At 46.2% G+C, this 17,835-nt stretch overlaps 1 protein-coding gene across 1 annotated transcript in view; it reads left to right on the top strand.

The window, feature by feature from the left end:
* Positions 1–17,835, top strand: part of DNAH8 (dynein axonemal heavy chain 8) — a 1,267,128-nt gene that overhangs the window by 828,253 nt on the left and 421,040 nt on the right. The window contains 4 exon segments of the mRNA XM_030199255.1: positions 1,995–2,156; positions 2,675–2,921; positions 13,818–14,059; positions 14,152–14,292. Coding sequence (XP_030055115.1) covers positions 1,995–2,156; positions 2,675–2,921; positions 13,818–14,059; positions 14,152–14,292 — 792 coding nt within the window.

Here is a 17,835-nt window from a genome sequence, read left to right on the forward strand (position 1 = left end):
GAGCCGGTGGTTGGGAGGAGGGGCAGGTGGTTGGGAGGCGGGGATAGTGCTGGGCAGACTTATACGGTCTGTGCCCTGAAGAGCACAGGTACAAATCAAAGTAGGGTATACACAAAAAGCAGCAAATATGAGTTATCTTGTTGGGCAGACTGGATGGACCGTGCAGGTCTTTTTCTGCCGTCATCTACTATGTTACTATATTTAATTTGTCAAACAATATCTTATTGCTAGGAGGAAAAGACCTCAAGTGCCAGCTCATATTGGACTATGATCATATCATTGGTCAGAAACCTCCTGTGCTCCTCCCACAATCATTGAAGTTTATTTGAATTTTTTAAACAAAGGTTTTTTTGTTTTTATATTTCTCTTTTTGTATTTCACTGTAAATATTTAGAATTTTCTGTTCTGAATACCTGCACCTAACTAAACTTCAGATCAAACATTAGGTACTCATTTGTTATTTTTACTTATTCATTACTGTTGCCTAAATTTTACTTTTTCATTATTGTTAGCTTAAAGCTCGTGTCCCAACGGGGCTTTCCGTTTCACTCTCCCGATGAGCTTCTTCATGGGACCAAGTGCTAAGAACAGTTTTGCGCCACTCTTCTAAGGTGGTGTTCCTCTGTCTGTGGATTTTTTCTTCTTGTACTGTAGCAGATTCTCCCTGGGTGTTTTGAGGGAGGAGGCAATATTCTTGGAGATTATTTTGGGGTTGTAGCCTTTCTGTTTGAAGGATGCAGACAGGCTTTTAAGGTGTCTGTCTCTGTCCCCTGGGTCAGAGCAGATACGGTGGTATCTTGTGGCTTGGCTTGAAAAAATCCACAAACAGAATCCCGCTTGTAGTGACATACAATCCAGAGCTGGAAAAACTGAGGAAAATCATAAGAGATCTACATATACTCCAGGAGGATGAATTACTGAAAGAGATATTCCCATCCCCACCAGTACTGGCCTTCTGACAGCCACCCAATTTAAAACACAAGCTAATCAGAAGTAAACTTCCATCACAGACTGAAAAGGAACAGAAGGGCACACTTCCCTGTAATTTATCCAGTTGCAAACTATGCCAAAATATTTCACAGGACCCCAAAGTCATCCACAAAGGAAAGATATTCAACATAAAGGGATCTTTCACTTGCTCATCTTCCAATGTGGTATATATCATTCAGTGTAAAAAATGTAACGAAGGATGCTATATTGGAGAAACAGGCCAGATGCTTAAGACAAGATTCAATTTGCATAGACATCACATGAACAGTACTGGTGCAGGCAGGGTTCCCACGCCTGTTGGTCAACATTTTACAGGACCAGGACACTGTACCAGTGACTTCACAGTGAGAATCCTGAAAGGTAACTTTAAAACCATACAAGAATGTAAGACCTTTGAAGTCAGAATGATTGAATATTTTAACACCCAACAGAAAGGACAACAAGGATCTGGGGTTCCTAGCCCATTATAAACCATAAAGCTGTATGTCTCTGTTGATCACCCTCCCCTCACCTATCCACACCCATCCTGTTAGAATATCAATGATATGCTTTGATGTCCCCATGCATACTTCCTACCCACCCCCCTCCTCCCACTCTGTCAGACTGTCAAAGTAATGCTTTGATGTTTCTCTTATATATACTTATCTGCTACCACATTTGCTTATTTCCGATCTGACGAAAAAGGGCAACCTTCGAAAGCTAATCAAGAAATGTATTAAGTTATGTCCAATAAAAAAGGTATCATCTTATTTTCTTTTCCATGTTTTATTTTGTTTGATTTCTATTGATAACCTTAAGAGTGGACTAACACGGCTACCACACTCCTCTACTTAAATATTGTTTGAATGTCCTAACTTGTCTCAAAATATGACTGAATCATTATGCGATTAATGAATGATGAATAGAAACTTTTAGCAAAGTGGAAAAAAGTAACGATGATCTATATACAATAAAGAAAAATAATTGATTAGTACTTTACAAAATATGTCTTCTTGGTTACTTAGGTGGATGAAGATGAACCTTTATTTCTCAGTCTGATAAATGACCTTTTCCCAGGAATACAGCTGGATAGTAATACGTATGTTGAACTGCAGGCTGCTGTAGCTAATCAAGCTGAGTTAGCAGGACTGGTAAATCATCCACCCTGGAATCTTAAACTTGTGCAGGTACTGAATGATATTGAAGAGGCATAAATTATTTGTTGATGCTTGACTATTGTTTTATTTATGTAAGAACAACAACATTTTTTCATAATTTAACAATCACACAATAAGAGGTGTGGGTAGTGCCAGTGACATAATATAGACAGTGGGATAAGGTGCTACTGCCAGGGTCACCACAGTAAAAATGCTTGAGAGAAGTAATAGGTTTTCAACCCTTTCTTGACAATGAATGTGACTAGCCTGAAACCAAAATTATAAAACCACTCTTCCAAGATTATATCAAATGTAATTGCCTATTGGTTGTTAGCACTGTGGCAAATTGCCAGCTGCCCTGTTTGTGATGCCAATGTTTGATCAAGAAGGAGTGTGGCCTGAACAGAATGGCAGGGGGCTCTGGCTGCCATACTGGGCAGAGTGGATGGACCATGTGGATTTTTATGTGCCGTCATTTATTATGTTACTATGATGATTTTCTGTGAATTCTCTTATAAAATTACATCTTAATGCTAAATTTCTTTCAGTTATACGAGACTGCAAGAGTCCGCCATGGCTTAATGACACTTGGACCTAGTGGCTCTGGAAAAACAACAGTTATAACTATGCTAATGAAAGCAATGACAGAATGTGGGATGCCTCACAGAGAGATGCGCATGAACCCAAAAGCTATTACTGCTCCTCAAATGTTTGGCAGGCTGGATGCTGCAACCAATGACTGGACAGATGGGATATTCTCTACACTGTGGAGAAAAAGTTTAAAAGCTAAGAAGGGTATGTACAATGTAAACCTAAATGAAATGATTCACAATTTTAAAGTTATATTCAAGAGAGCGATTGTTGTTTGGGGTGGGCAATGTTCGTAGTATTAAATTTTTAATCATACTATTAATCGCACCTCTGGCCTGATTGGCTTTGTACTAGTAAATTTCCACTGTGCCGACTGTTGGAAAATTTTTAAACCTGCTGAATATAATGAAAAGTTGCATACACACTTCCTTCCCACAGAACATTGCTCCCCCTTCCCCCTTCTCCTCTCCTGCTGCATCCTTCCCCTGTACATACACTCGTGTCTCCCTTTCTGCTGCTAAACCTGTTACCTCTGACAGACAGACACCTATTTCTCTTCTCTCCTGCTGCTGACCACCCTCCCCTCAGCACATAGGTCTGGCATCTCTTTCCCTACTCCCCCTCCGCATTTATCTTAACATCTGTCTGGCTCTTCATAGGGTCTCGGGTAGTGATTCCCACATGCTACCTGCAACTGACACGGATGCCTTCCCTCTTCTGCGTTATGTCAAGCTGAAATAAGATAGGCAGGGGAGAGAAAGCAATGCTGGACAATGGAGGAGAGTTACAAATTTTGGTCAGGGTTAAAAAATGTAATCCTAGTTAAAATTTAAAAAAAATTAATCAAATTAATAGTACACTAAATGCCCAACCCTAATTGTTATAGAAAAGTATTTTAAAATATTTTTAGATCATAACTGGCACTCAGCCAGCCAGTTCATCTGAGATTAATGAATAAAACTGTCAGCTGATTCCACATTTTCAGGACAGGTTGAAATCCTGGTTTCACCTAATTGCTTGAACCAGTGGCGTAGTCAGACTGCCAATTTTGGATGGGCCTGAACCTAAAGTGGGTGGGCACAAAATTTTCTCTCTACCCCCCTTCCCCAGCAAAATTTAGTCACAGTTATCAGACGCATTTGTCACACAGGGGTAAAGTGCTGCTTTTCAGTGCATCAGGTTTCAGAAAATAATTTATTTCATAGCCTAACACCCTTTTCAATGAGCTTTCAGAGGCCAAAACCTCCTGCCTCGGGTCAGTATAATGCTGTTATGGTATCCTCTCCTGACCTAAGGAAGGAAGTATTGGTCTCGGAACCTTTATTAACACAGGTACCATATTACTTTATCCTAAATTAAAAATAAAATTATTTTTTTTACCTTTGTTGTATGGCCATTTACTTTTCTCATTGTGTTGCTCCCAGTCTCTAGATTCTGCTTTCCTTCGTCTTTCTCTTGCCAGGGTTTCCTGTCCGTTCATCACCTATGGCTTTTCATCTTTTCCTCACCCTTGTTCTCCACATGCCCCTTCCTCTTATTCTCCAGTCTTTCCCTACTATGTCCTCTCCCTCTTTCCATCCAGCAGCTCCCCTCTTTCTCTCCCCATCCTTCCAGTGTCTCCCCTCTTTCTTTTGCATCCAGCGTCTCCTTTTTCTCCCTACCCTTCCATCCAGTGTCTTCCCTCTTTCTCTCCTCATCCTTCCACCCATCTACCCTCTCTCCTGATCCTTCCATCTAGTGTCTCTATCTCCCCTCTCCTTCTATCCAGTGTCTCTCTATGTCTCTACCCTTTTCTGTTCAGTCTCCCCTCTCTCTCCACATCCTTCCCTTTCTCTCTGCATCCTTTCATCCATCTCCCCTCTTTCTCTCCCTATCATCCCATGTACAGCAGCTCTCTCCCCTCCAGTCCCTTCTTCCTTTCTCCCTTGTCCAGCAGCTCTCTCCCTTCCATCCAATCCCCTCCTCCTCTCCATCCCATGTCCAGCAGCTCTCTCCCTTCCCTCTAGTCCCTTCTTCCTCTTCCTCCCTTGTCCAGCAGCTCTCCAGCCCCTTCCTGCTCTCCCTCCCATGTCCAGTAGCTCTCTCCCTTCCCTCCAGTCCCTTCTTCCTCTCCCTCCCATGTCCCAGCAGCTTCTCTCTTTCCTCCAGCCCTTTCCTCCTCTCCCTCCCATGTCCAGTAGCTCTCTGCCTTCCCTCCAGTCCCTTCTTCCTCTCCCTCCCATGTCCCAGCAGCTCTCTCCCTTCCCTCCAGCCTTCTTCCTCTCCCTCCCATGTCCCAGTAGCTCTCCCTTCCCTCCAGTCCCTTCTTCCTCTCCCTCCCATGTCCCAGCAGCTCTCTCCCTTCCCTCCAGCCTTCTTCCTCTCCCTCCCATGTCCCAGTAGCTCTCCCTTCCCTCCAGTCCCTTCTTCCTCTCCCTCCCATGTCCCAGCAGCTTCTCCCTTCCTTCCAGTCCCTTCTTCCTCCCATGTCCCAGCAGCTTCTCCCTTCCCTCCAGTCCCTTCTTCCTCTCCCTCCCATGTCCCAGTAGCTCTCTCTTCCTTCCCTCAAGTCCCTTCCTCCTCTCCCTCCTATGTCCCAGCAGTTCAGCCACTTTCCCCCCAGGCCCGCGAATCCACATCCTTCCCGCGCTGTCGCAGCCCTTTTGTCCCGCGGAGGCAGCGTTCAGCGTTTTCTTCCTGCTGCCCTGTCTTCTCCCCAGGCTCCGCTGCATCGTCCCTGCAAATGGAATCGTTTTCCTTTTCGGCCGTCGCACTGCGCTGCCATACACACAGGCAGCTTCGCTCCTCCCCCACCTCGTTCATCCGGCCCTAACAGGAAGTGCATCAGAGAGGGCCAGAATGGACGCGGCGGGGGAAGAGCGAAACTGCCTGTGTGTATGGCAGCGTAGCGCGACGGCCGAAAAGGAAAACGATTCAACTTGCGGGGACGATGCAGCGGAGCCTGGGGAGAAGACAGGGCAGGAAGGAAACGCTGAACGCTGCCTCCATGGGACAAAAGGGCAGCGACAGCACGCGAAGGTTGTGGATGGGCGGGCCTGGAGGGAGAATGGGTGGGCCTGGGCCTGTCCAGTCCAACACGTGGCTACGCCCCTGGCTTGAACAGATGTGTAGTTAGGATAGCCCTATTATATTCTTAAGAAAAACATAATTGCAAGTTCTTGCAGTCCTAGGGGTAAACCTGGGACAACATTAGCTTGTCCTGACAACTTGGAGCCAGTTGACAATCCTGTTCACAAGTCTCCACTTCCACTGCTTAAGCCACCAAAATTCCTGTCTCACCAATAAGAGGAAGTGGTGTCAGGGGAGAAGCTACCATGGTTATTATGTTATTTGTTGCATTTGTATCCCACATTTTCCCACCTATTTGCAGGCTCATTGTGGCTTACATTATTCCGTAATGGCGATCGCCATTTCTGGCATGAAGAAATACTAATTGGTATTGCATTAAAGTTCGTAAGTGACAGATTAGATTAAGCAGTCAAGTATAGAGAATTCATTTTCGGGATGAGAAATAAGGTGGTGTTGCGTTAAAGTTCATTCGTGACAAGTAGATGAAGCAGTAGAGAATCCACACAAGTGGAGAACTCAAAGAACTCCCACGAATAGTTACTAAACAAAGAGGAAGTGGGTAAAAAACCAGAAATCCCAGAGACTGGATTTCAGTAAAGATGAATCAAAGTTTATTAAACAGTATATTGACTCGAAACAACATTGTGTTTCGGCCTAAACGGCCTACATCAGGAGTCTAAGCACTGGAACAAAGAACAATGACGATGATCCAGATTGAGTTATACTGGAGAATTGCAGTCTGTAATACGATGGTCTTGAAAAAGACCTTTCTTTAAAAGTATATTGCCGGATCACTCACGTGAGCGTCTGAGCAGTGTCGTTGTGTCGAGTCAATATACTGTTTAATAAACTTTGATTCATCTTTACTGAAATCCAGTCTCTGGGATTCCTGGTTTTTTACCCACTTCCTCTTTGTTAAGTTGATGAAGCAGTCAGGTTTAGAGAGTTCGGTTAAGTCCGGTTCTGGTATAAGTTTCGTTGTCTGGTATTTAGGATGGATCGTTGTGGTATGCCTTGTTGAACAGGTTTGTTTTTAGTGATTTTCGGAAGTTTGTTAGGTTGTGCTTTGTTTTTATGGTATATGGTAGCGTATTCCATAGTTGTGTACTTATGTAGGAGACGCTGGATGCATATGTTGCTGGGGTAATGGAGTTTCAGAAATGTGCGTGCTGAACTTTTTGAATTCCTAGTTGGTAAGTCTATGAGGTCTGACATGTAGACCGGTTATACATGTAGACCAGTTATACAGGACTGGCCTGCAGCAGTCATTTCAGTTCATTCCCTGCATGCATTAAAGTGCAACACAAGTTCTCCGAGGACAAGCGGGCTGCTTGTTCTCACTGATGGGTGACGTTCAACGGCAGCCTCAGGATCGGAGATCTTCCTAGCAACAAAGTTTGCTAGCCCTCATGTGCCCATGCGCGCACCACGCATGTGCGACCGCCTTCCCGCCCGTAGCGCAAGCATGCTCCTCGGTCTCTTTTTTTCCGCGGCTCAGGATGGCTGTTTTCAGCTGTTCTGTGCCTCAGAGAGAGCCCTCGCAGTGTTTTCGCCGCTTTTCGCCACTCTTCTGTGTTTTTCTGAGCGAGTTGGCTCGTCTTTTTGTTTATCGTTTAAAAAAAAAATAGCTCCTAACTTTCTTTCCTGATAGTTTCTTAGTTTTTTCCCCTAAGTTTTCTCTCGTGGTCGCAAGCGGCCATTTTGTCCGCCCGTACGGGTTTTTCCCATTTCTGGTGCCTTTTTTCAGCACCATCACGAGTTTTGACTTCGCTGCCCTGATGTTTTCGCCCATGTCCTCGAAGCCTGCCAGAGGCTTCAAGAAGTGCACGTGGTGCAACCGGACGATCTCGCTCAGTGATCCGTACGTTTCGTGCCTTCAGAGTCTTGGGGCTGGTCATCGTCCTAACACCTGTACTCTCTGTCTTCAGCTTAAGAAGAGGACCCAGGCGGCGAGATCGGCTCAGTGGACCCTCCTGTTCGGAGCCCCGTCTGGTTCTTCGAAGTCGGCGTCGACGACGGTACCGAGGTCCTTGATGGCGGTGTCGATGTCAGCATCAGAGAGTGCAAAAACATCGGGAGCGCAGGTGATGGCTGTCCATAGGGCCCCCCCATGCTGGTAGCAGGGAGCCATCGAGTGGGTCTCCACCTGTCTTGAGAGCTGCTGCTGTACAGACCCATCGGGACCGATCCCTTTCGGACCTGACCCCGAGGAGGCGTGTGGATTCCACGTCCTCCTCGTCGGTACCGGGGGGCTTCTGGTGACGTGCTTTGAGCGAAGGTGAAGAAGCATCGTCATCGGTCACCCTCCCGCCACAGTACCGAGAGCTCTGGGGCGCCGAAGGATTCAGCACCTGCTAAGCGTCGACGCCAAGAGGACCGCTCCCCCTCTATCCAAGAGGTGTCGATGCACTCCTCTCCGGACAGCCTGGTACCGCCTCCCCACCCCAGGCAGGTTCTGGCACCGTCTCCTGCACCGGCCCCTCAGCTTCTCTCGACAGATGCTCTGGACGAATGCCTCTGAGCCATCCTTCCTGGGCTTATGGAAGGGCTGCTGCGATCGGCTGCTTCGGTACCGGTGGTGCTTGCGCCGCCGGTACCGATGGTGGATGCAGCGGCTGGCTCCCCACTCGTGGTGAGGATGCTGGTGCCGCTTGCGGTACCGGCTTCGACTGTTTCGGTACCGCATGCGGCGTCTGCTTCAGCAACCGCCCAAGTTGACTCCCCAGCGTCGTCGATGGAGGGAGCTTCATCTCCACCGTTGCGGGCGTCTTCTTCTCGACACCGCCATCAAGGACGTAGTACCTCGGTTTCGAGACGGGCTCGGCTTCGGACTGCGGTCAGTGAACTGGTGTCCGATACCGAGGGGGAGGACTTGTGGGAAGCAGAGGAGGACCCCTGGTATTTCTCTGACGAGGAGTCTGGTGGTCTTCCCTCTGATCCCACTTCTTCGCCAGAGAGGAAGCTGTCTCCTCCCGAGAGCTTGTCTTTCTCTTCCTTTGTCCGGGAAATGTCTACAGCCATTCCCTTCCCAGTGGTTACTGAGGATGAGCCCAGGGCTGAGATGTTCGAGGTCCTGGACTATCCTTCGCCTCTGCTTAATGTCCTTAAGCAGACATTGCTGATGAACTGGGCGAAACCCTTATCTAATCCCCACATTCCCAAGAAGATTGAATCCCAGTATAGAATCCATGGGGACCCAGAGTTGATGAAGACCCAGTTGCCTCATGATTCTGGCATTGTGGATTCTGCTCTCAAGAGAGCCAAGAGTTCTCGGGATTATGCCTCGGCGCCCCAGGGGCAGGAGTCGAAAACTCTGGACTTTTTTGGGAGGAAGGCCTACCACTCTGCTATGCTCGTGTCCAAAATTCAATCTTACCAGCTCTGCACGAGCATCCACTTGCCGAACAATGTGCGGCAGCTGGCGGACTTGGTCGAGCAGCTCCCGACGGAGCAGGCCAAGCCTTTTCAAGAGGTGGTCAGGCAGCTGAAGGTGTGTAGGAAATTCCTGTCCAGGGGTGCCTACGATACTTTTGATGTTGCGTCCAGGGCCGCTGCTCAGGGTATAGTGATGCGCAGACTCTCAAGGCTGCGTGCCTCTGACCTGGAAAACCGTGTCCAGCAGCGGATTGCGGATGCTCCTTGCTGGGGGGATAATATTTTTGGTGAGAAGGTCGAACAGGTGGTCGAACAGCTCCACAGCGGGATCTCTCCCACCGGACGCCTTCAGCATCTGCCTCAGCAGGTAAACGTTTTTATGGGGGAAGAAGGAATGTTCCCTATGCTTCTAATAGGCGTAGGTAGAAATCCTACATGGGGGAGTCCTGTTCGGAGGGAATGGATCCTCAGAAGCTTGGCCGAGATTGGGAGGTGGGGCTAGTGCTGGGCAAGATTTCTGCGGTCTGTGCCCTGGGGATGGCAGGTGCAGATCAGGGTGGGGTGTGCACGGGAAGTGGCACATGTGGGTTTGTCTTGTGGGGCAGACTGCATGGACCGTGCAGGTCTTTTTCTGCTGTCATCTACTATGTTACTATGTAATCCTCCTTCTCAACAGCCTGCTCAGGCTAAACCCCAGCACGCTCGTTCCCGTCAACAGCGTGTGCCTCCACAGGCCCCTCCAGTTCCCCAGCAAAAGCAAGGGACGGGCTTTTGACTGGCTCCAGGTGAGCATAGCTGATATAAAAGTGTCTGTGCCGGATGATCTACCGGTTGGGGGGAGGTTAAAATTTTTTCACCAAAGGTGGCCTCTCGTAACCTCCGATCGGTGGGTTCTTCAAATAGTCCGTCAAGGATACTCCCTCAATTTGACCTCAGCACCTCCAAATTGCCCACCGGGAGCTCAGTCCTTCAGCTTCCAGCACAGGCAGGTACTTGCAGAGGAACTCTCCGCCCTTCTCAGCGCCAATGCGGTCGAGCCCGTGCCACCGGGGCAGGAAGGGCTGGGATTCTATTCCAGGTACTTCCTTGTGCAAAAGAAAACGGGGGGATGCATCCCATCCTAGACCTAAGGTCCCTGAACAAATATCTGGTCCGAGAAAAGTTCAGGATGCTTTCCCTGGGCACCCTTCTTCCCATGATTCAGGAAAACGATTGGCTATGCTCTCTGGACTTAAAGGATGCTTATACTTGCATCCCGATACTGCCCGCTCACCGACAGTATCTTCGATTCCATCTGGGAACACGGCATTTTCAATACTGTGTGCTGCCCTTTGGTCTCGCCTCTGCGCCCAGGGTGTTTACAAAATGCCTGGCGGTTGTAGCGGCGTTGCTGCGCAGATTGGGAGTGCATGTGTTCCCTTATCTCGACGATTGACTGGTGAAGAACACCTTGCAGGCAGGAGCTCTACAGTCCATGCAGCAGACTATTCAACTCCTGGAGCTACTAGGGTTTGTGATAAATTACCCAAAGTCCCACCTTCTTCCAGTTCAATGACTAGAATTCATTGGAGCTCTGCTGGACTCCCAGACTGCTCATGCCTACCTTCCCAAGGCGAGGGCGGACACCCTTCTGTCTCTCGTTTCCTGGGTCCGAGCGTCTCAGCAGATCACAGCTAGGCAGATATTGAGATTGCTAGGCCACATGGCCTCCACAGTTCATGTGACTCCCATGGCCCGTCTTCACATGAGATCAGCTGAATGGACCCTAGCTTCCCAGTGGTTTCAAGCTGCCGGGGATCTAGAAGACGTGATCCAGCTGTCCACGGTGTTTCTCAAATCCCTTCGTTGGTGGACAATTCGATCCAATTTGACCTTGGGACATCCATTTCAAATTCCTCAGCCACAAAAAGTGCTGACAACGGATGTGTCTCTCCTCGGGTGGGGAACTCATGTCGATGGGCTTCAAACTCAAGGACTTTGGTCCCTCTAGGAATCAGGTCTTCAAATCAATCTCCTGGAGTTGCGAGCGGTCTGGAACGCTCTAAAGGCTTTCAGAGATCGGTTGTCCAATCAAATTATCCAAATTCAGACAGACAATCAGGTTGCCATGTATTACATCAACAAGCAGGGGGGCACTGGATTTCGCCCCCTGTGTCGGGAAGCTGTTCAGATGTGGCTTTGGGCTTTCCAAGCCATGTATCTGGCTGGCGTAAACAACAGTCTGGCCGACAGGTTGAACAGGATAATGCAACCTCCCGAGTGATCTCTCAGTTCGAGAGTGGTACGTCAGATCTTCCAAGCGTGGGCCACCCCCTTGGTCTATTTCTTTGCTACTCAGACCAATCACAAAGTCCCTCAGTTCGGTCCCAGGCTTCAGGCCCACAGCAGACTAGCGTCGGATGCCTTTCTCCTTTATTGGGGGAATGGCCTTCTGTATGCGTATCCTCCCATACCTTTGGTGGGGAAGACTTTGCTGAAACTCAAGCAGGATCGCGGCACCATGATTCTGATTGCGCCCTTCTGGCCGCGTCAGATCTGGTTCTCTCTTCTTCTGTCCTCCAAAGAACCGTGGAGATTGGAGTGTTTTCCAACCCTCATTACTCAGAACGAGGGGGCGCTTCTTCATCCCAACCTCCAGTCTCTGGTCCTCACGGCCTGGATGTTGAGAGCGTAGACTTTGCCTCATTGGGTCTGTCGGAGGGTGTCTCCCGAGTCCTGCTTGCTTCCAGGAAAGATTCCACTAAAAAGAGTTACTCTTTTAAATGGAGGAGGTTTGTCATCTGGTGTGACAGCAAGGCCCTAGATCCTCGCTCTTGTCCTACACAGACCCTGCTTGAATACCTTCTGTATTTGTCAGAATCTGGTCTTAAGACCAACTCTGTAAGGGTTCATCTTAGTGCAATTAGTGCTTATCATTACCGTGTAGAAGGTAAGCCCAAATCTGGACAGCCTTTAGTTGTTCGCTTCATGAGAGGTTTGCTTTTGTGCTGTCAAACCTCCACCAGTGTCATGGGATCTCAATGTCGTTCTCACCCAGCTGATGAAACCTTCTTTTGAGCCACTGAATTCATGCCTTCTGAAGTATTTGACCTGGAAGGTCATTTTCTTGGTGGCTGTTACTTCAGCTCATAGAGTCAGTGAGCGGACGCCCATGCTCCCTATACTAAATTTCATCATAACAGAATAGCACTGCAAGTTTATCACCTCTGTACGGCTAGGACTGCATGTTTTTTGCTGCCACAGATCCTGGGTCAGGCATGCATGCGTGGACTCACTTTCTATGTTTTAGTCCCCTTTTACACCCTATCTGGATTTGCACACATCTACCGCCTCTACATTGGTTCCACTTTTAATTTGTATTTGCTAGAGGGTGGAGATATGTCAATTTCACTTGCCACATACATGCACAGCCACGAACTTGTACATTATATCCCATATTCTGCACTTTTTTGCAAAGACATCAATATTCACACTTTCACGACCTATTTAAAATGGTGCTAGCACAAATCCTGCAGAAATCATGCCTAGATTGAAGGCACAGATATTATGTCTGCTTGAGAGCAGGCATAAATTTTAATGCATCCTTTTCAGTATAATATGCATCCTTCATCCAAATTCCACATGTGAGCATACCTACTGTGCAAGTATGTGCTGGCTTGAACCATGAGTACTTTTATACCTGACCTTATGAAGCATTTTCTACATGTTTTTCAGCTTTTTCTACATGGAAAGGTTTATAAAATTCATTGGTGCATTTGTGTAAATGCATATTTTTTACTGCTTGACAGAAATAAGTAGCCATGTTGCTGTACACCACCATGAGTGAATTCTTTCAAAAAGTCAGTAAATAAATCCTGTTAATAAAAAAAAAAATACAACATATGGGCCATTATTTTGCCAACATCAGATTTTAAGCCTGTGCACAATATCAGTTCCTGGTCTGATTGAGTATCCTGTCCATTAGATAAGGAAAGAAATTTATTAGACAAACATAGTTTCATCTCTGACTTCAACTGATAAACAGAAATCCAAGCCTAGTGTGAAAACTTGGATCACAAGTGTAGCAAGGAAAAAAACACAGATGATGGGTTATTACTACTTTCCTTCACCTAAAATTCTTTCAAGGCCACATGAGAAAGAAAAACAATACGGTCCATGTAAAACTACTAGATCACCTCAAGGCAATAACTGAATATACAGATGAGTCTTCCTTGTTTGACTGATTAATAGATAGTTTTCTATAGACAGTGATGGGGAGAGGGGGGTGAAGTTGGAGGGGAAGGAGGGGGGGAGAAGTTCAAAATCTTGATGATGTGATTGACCCATGTTTGTACTCATTGTTATGCTTTTATATGGACATATATTGTGATGCTTGATTGTTAATATGTTATATCATCAATAAAATTGTTGAAATATAAACTACTAGATCCTTCTTTCTAAAATGCATACATACATGATTTGCCCCTCCTCTCATAAAAAAAACACATCTCAATATCCTCTTGGATTCCCCAGTATCTTAAAACATTTAGCTTTGGATGATTTTAGGGAAGCACACAGAAAGATACTTATGTGTAAGATGGATTGAAAAGAATGAATGATTTGCTCTTTGTAGTTTTCTGTAAAACTGTATTGATACTGGTTCTTCTTGTTTTGCAGGTGAGAATATCTGGATAGTTTTGGATGGTCCTGTAGATGCAATTTGGATTGAGAATCTGAATTCTGTATTAGATGATAATAAGACCCTTACTCTTGCTAATGGAGATCGAATCTCTATGTCTCCAAACTGCAAGCTGTTATTTGAAGTCCACAATATTGAGAATGCATCTCCAGCAACTGTTTCTAGAATGGGAATGGTCTACATCAGCTCTTCTGCCCTCAACTGGAAGCCAATCTTACAAGTAAAACTGTGAAACAAATTTAATCTGTTCTTACACATTTTTTTTCTGCATTCAGGTGAACATAGTTTTCCTTTTTTTTTTTTTTGTTACAGGCATGGCTAAATAAACGTAGTCCTCAAGAAAGTGAAACTTTGAAAAACTTATACCACAAGGTCTTCGAACAAGCATATATGTACATGAAACTGAACCTTACTCCAAAAATGGAGCTTCTAGAATGTAACTACATCATGCAGGTAGAATATTTTCAACTTTACGGTTACAATTAATGTTTCAGTTAATTATTTTAACTGCTGTAACAAACAATTCAATTCATCCACTGCCAGACACTGTGAAGTAACATAAAACCCCGCAAAACAGATAGCTGGACACTTACTATACCATAACTCCCAGAAATCACTGCAATTACTACACTAGACCCAGGCCTTAAAACACCAATATACTATCTACTAACAAACCAGCATGAGCAGGACTGCTATAGATTTCTACACTGAAACTACATACTTCTACACGGTCACACACTCAAAACAAGACCTTCAGCAAATAACGGAATACAAATCAGTGGTGGAGATACAAACTCAAAAAGTGAACTGGAAACACCCAGAATTCATATTCTGCATGCAATGCAACACTGGAGAAAAAGAAGCAGAAATTCATTTCTACTTATGTTGAGCAAAATACAAAGATATTAGAGATTCACAATTCCTAATTTATAATTTTAAAAAAATCTTTTTTTCTATATTATCTGGACATTCCCCCCTCCCCCCCCCTCCCGATATTCAGCCGGTGGCAGGCAGCACTTTGTCATTTCCGGCGACTGGTACGGAATATCCAGTTTCATTTTTGACCTCGGCAACTTAACCAGTTAAGCCAATATTCAGCGCTAACTGGTTAAGTGCTTAGCAGTTAAAGATAGCCCTGCTATTTATGCTGCCTATTTTAACCACTAAACATAGCCAATTTGACGATGTATATCCATGCCTAACTGGCTATGTTGTGCAATATAGCCATAGGAACCAACTTTTCAAAATGATTGAGGGTGCTAAAAATTTTTTTTTTTACACAGGTGGTGCATTTCCCCCCTCTCACTCCTCCCTCTCCCCCTCCCTCCCCTCCTCTCCCCCTCCCTCTCCTCCATTCATATTCAGCAATTCTCCTCTCTCCCCTCCCCTCCCCTCTCATCCATGTCCAGTGAATTCTCCTCTCTCCCCTGCCCTTCCCGCCCTCCATCCATGTCCAACGTCTCATCTCTCCCCTGCCCTCTATTCCATGGCCGGCGATTTCTCCTCTCTCCCCTCCATGTCCAGCGATTTCTCTTCTCTCCCCTCCCCTCCATGTCCATTAATTCACCCCAAACACCACCTGCCCTTTTTCAGCCCCCTGTTCTCCGAGTTCCAGTCCCAACCTGAGCCCGACCTCTTCTCACACAACAGTCCTCCGTCCTTGCCTTCCTGCCACCCAGAATTTAAAACTCATCTTACCTCGGTCCCAGCAGCAGTGAAAGGCGAGCAGGCTCAGCTTCAGCCTTCCCTTCTCTCTCAGCTCTGATCCTGCCCTCATTTCCTGTTTCTGCAAGGGTGGGACCAGAGCTGAGAGAGAAGGGAAGGCTGAAGTCGAGCCTGCTCGCCTTTCACTGCTGCCGGGACCCAGGTAAGATGAGTTGTAAATTCTGGGCGGCAGGAAGGCGAGGACGGAGGACTGTTGAGGGAGAAGAGGGCAGGCAGGTCGGGCTGGCTGGGGTTGGAACCGGAACTTCTGACTGTGGGTTAAAATATTGGGAGTGCTTGAGCACCCATGGAGTCGGCGCCTATGGATATAGCCAATTAGCCGCTAACCGTAGATATTCAGCAGGAGATAACTAAAACTCTATTTAACCGGCCGGGAGTTGTTCCTCAACAGTTAAATAGTTTTGAATATTGGGTCCTTTATTTTTCCAATTGTGTTGGTCCCAGTCTTTCTTTTCTGCTTCTCCTGACTCTCTGCTAACTCTCATTCCAGGGTCTGCTGTCCATTTGCCATTTCTTCTCTCTCTTCCTTTCTTCTTCCATTCTTCCCCCACAACTGTCTCTGATCTTTTCAGCTTCTTCCTCCATGTCTTTCTTTTCAGCCTATATTTACTCAAAATTCACCCTCCTTCTCAGCCTCCAGTCCTCAGGCAAGTGAAAAGTAAAAAGAAGGGGAATATCAGCTTCTATCTCCTTCTCACCTCATTCCTAGCTCATATCCCCAATTCTTACCATTTGCATAGCCCTCCCATTCCCCCTGTCTCACTCCTTCCCTAACCTTTTATTACTTGCTTTCATTCACTTACCAGATTTCTACCCTCTCTACTCACCCTTACCCAAGCCCTCATCTACTTATTTTCTTCTTGCCCCTTCACTATTTATAGTTCTTTGCTTGTTAGTCATCTCCTCCAGTCACTTTCTCTTGTCTTTTATCCTACTTAGTCTCTAACTACCCTTTATTACCACTACTCCAGCTCTCATTCCATCCTCTTCTCATTCATCTCCTTGCCAAGCTCATCCCACCATGGTCTCTCACTATGGCTTCCCCTCTTATAGTTCAGCATCTCCCCTCTCTCTCTCTCTTCCATATTCTCTTAGTCCAGATGTAGCTCAGTAAGAAGGCCAGCATCTAAAATAAGAAAAGAGCATGAGGCCTCAGCACCAGCATGTTCTGAAGGCTTGCCATGTCCCTGCCCATTCCATAACAAAAAAAGGTCTGCTTTGGATTAGGTGGAAACATGGCAAGCATTCAGCACACACTGATTCTGAGATCCCAAACTCTCTTCTTGTTTTAACTGCCAGTTTTCCTGCTGAACTTCACTACCCACTAAAATTGTGTGATCTTGCTAGCTGTGGGAGAAACGGGGGCTGAGCTGAAAGTGGAGGAGTCTAGGTCCCTGAAGGCACCCCATGGCTAGGTCCCTGAGAAATAGTTTCCCAAATTGTAAGCACCAAGCCCAGTTTGCCCCTCCCGCATGGGTTTGATAACCAATTGCTAGAACAGTTGTCCCTGTAGAGAATCCAGGATCTTTTACGTCTATACAACACTACTGCAGGGATGTCCCAATCAAGATCCAGCAACTTAAAATCACCCATCAATAGCAGCTTACCTTTCATTGCAACATTGTTAAGTGTCTTCAATTAAATCTCTTTTAACATCAAAGGGGTGCTCTGACATCCATTCCCAGGTTTACTCCATTGCCTGGACAACAATTCCCTGTTTTTTTTACCTCAACTTTTTTTTTTTTTAATTGAACTTACCTCAACCTCCATTACCGCAATTGCAAAGGACTCAAGTACAAAACCTATTATGGGTCCAACTTCTCCTTCCTAGGCAGCCAACTCTGGAATGCCCAGACCTATCCGATCAATCTGTGACCATCTACCCTTCTGGAAATCACTAAAAACCTATCTATTCAAGCAAGCCTACCCAAATGATCCAGACTAATTCCTATGAACCCATCTATCCATCACATATCCAGGAGCCAATTACAATGACCTAGACTACATTTCCCCCTGCTTACCCCATGTTCCATCCTCTTTTGCCTCATCTACCCCTCCTTTAATGCTCACTTACCCTTGTTTATACCTCTCATATTCCCTTCACTCTTGCCCATCCCCTTTCACCTCATCTAACCCCCTCCAATTACTAACCTACCCTTGCTCACACTTCTCCTACTCCCCTCATTCTTGCCCATCTCTACCTATTTATTTCGTTTATTTTCACTGATAATACTCAACTTATTTTTCTTCATCGATACTATGTAATCACAT

This window comes from Microcaecilia unicolor, chromosome 3, assembly GCF_901765095.1.
Source record: "Microcaecilia unicolor chromosome 3, aMicUni1.1, whole genome shotgun sequence".
NCBI classification, from domain to species: Eukaryota; Metazoa; Chordata; class Amphibia; order Gymnophiona; family Siphonopidae; genus Microcaecilia; species Microcaecilia unicolor.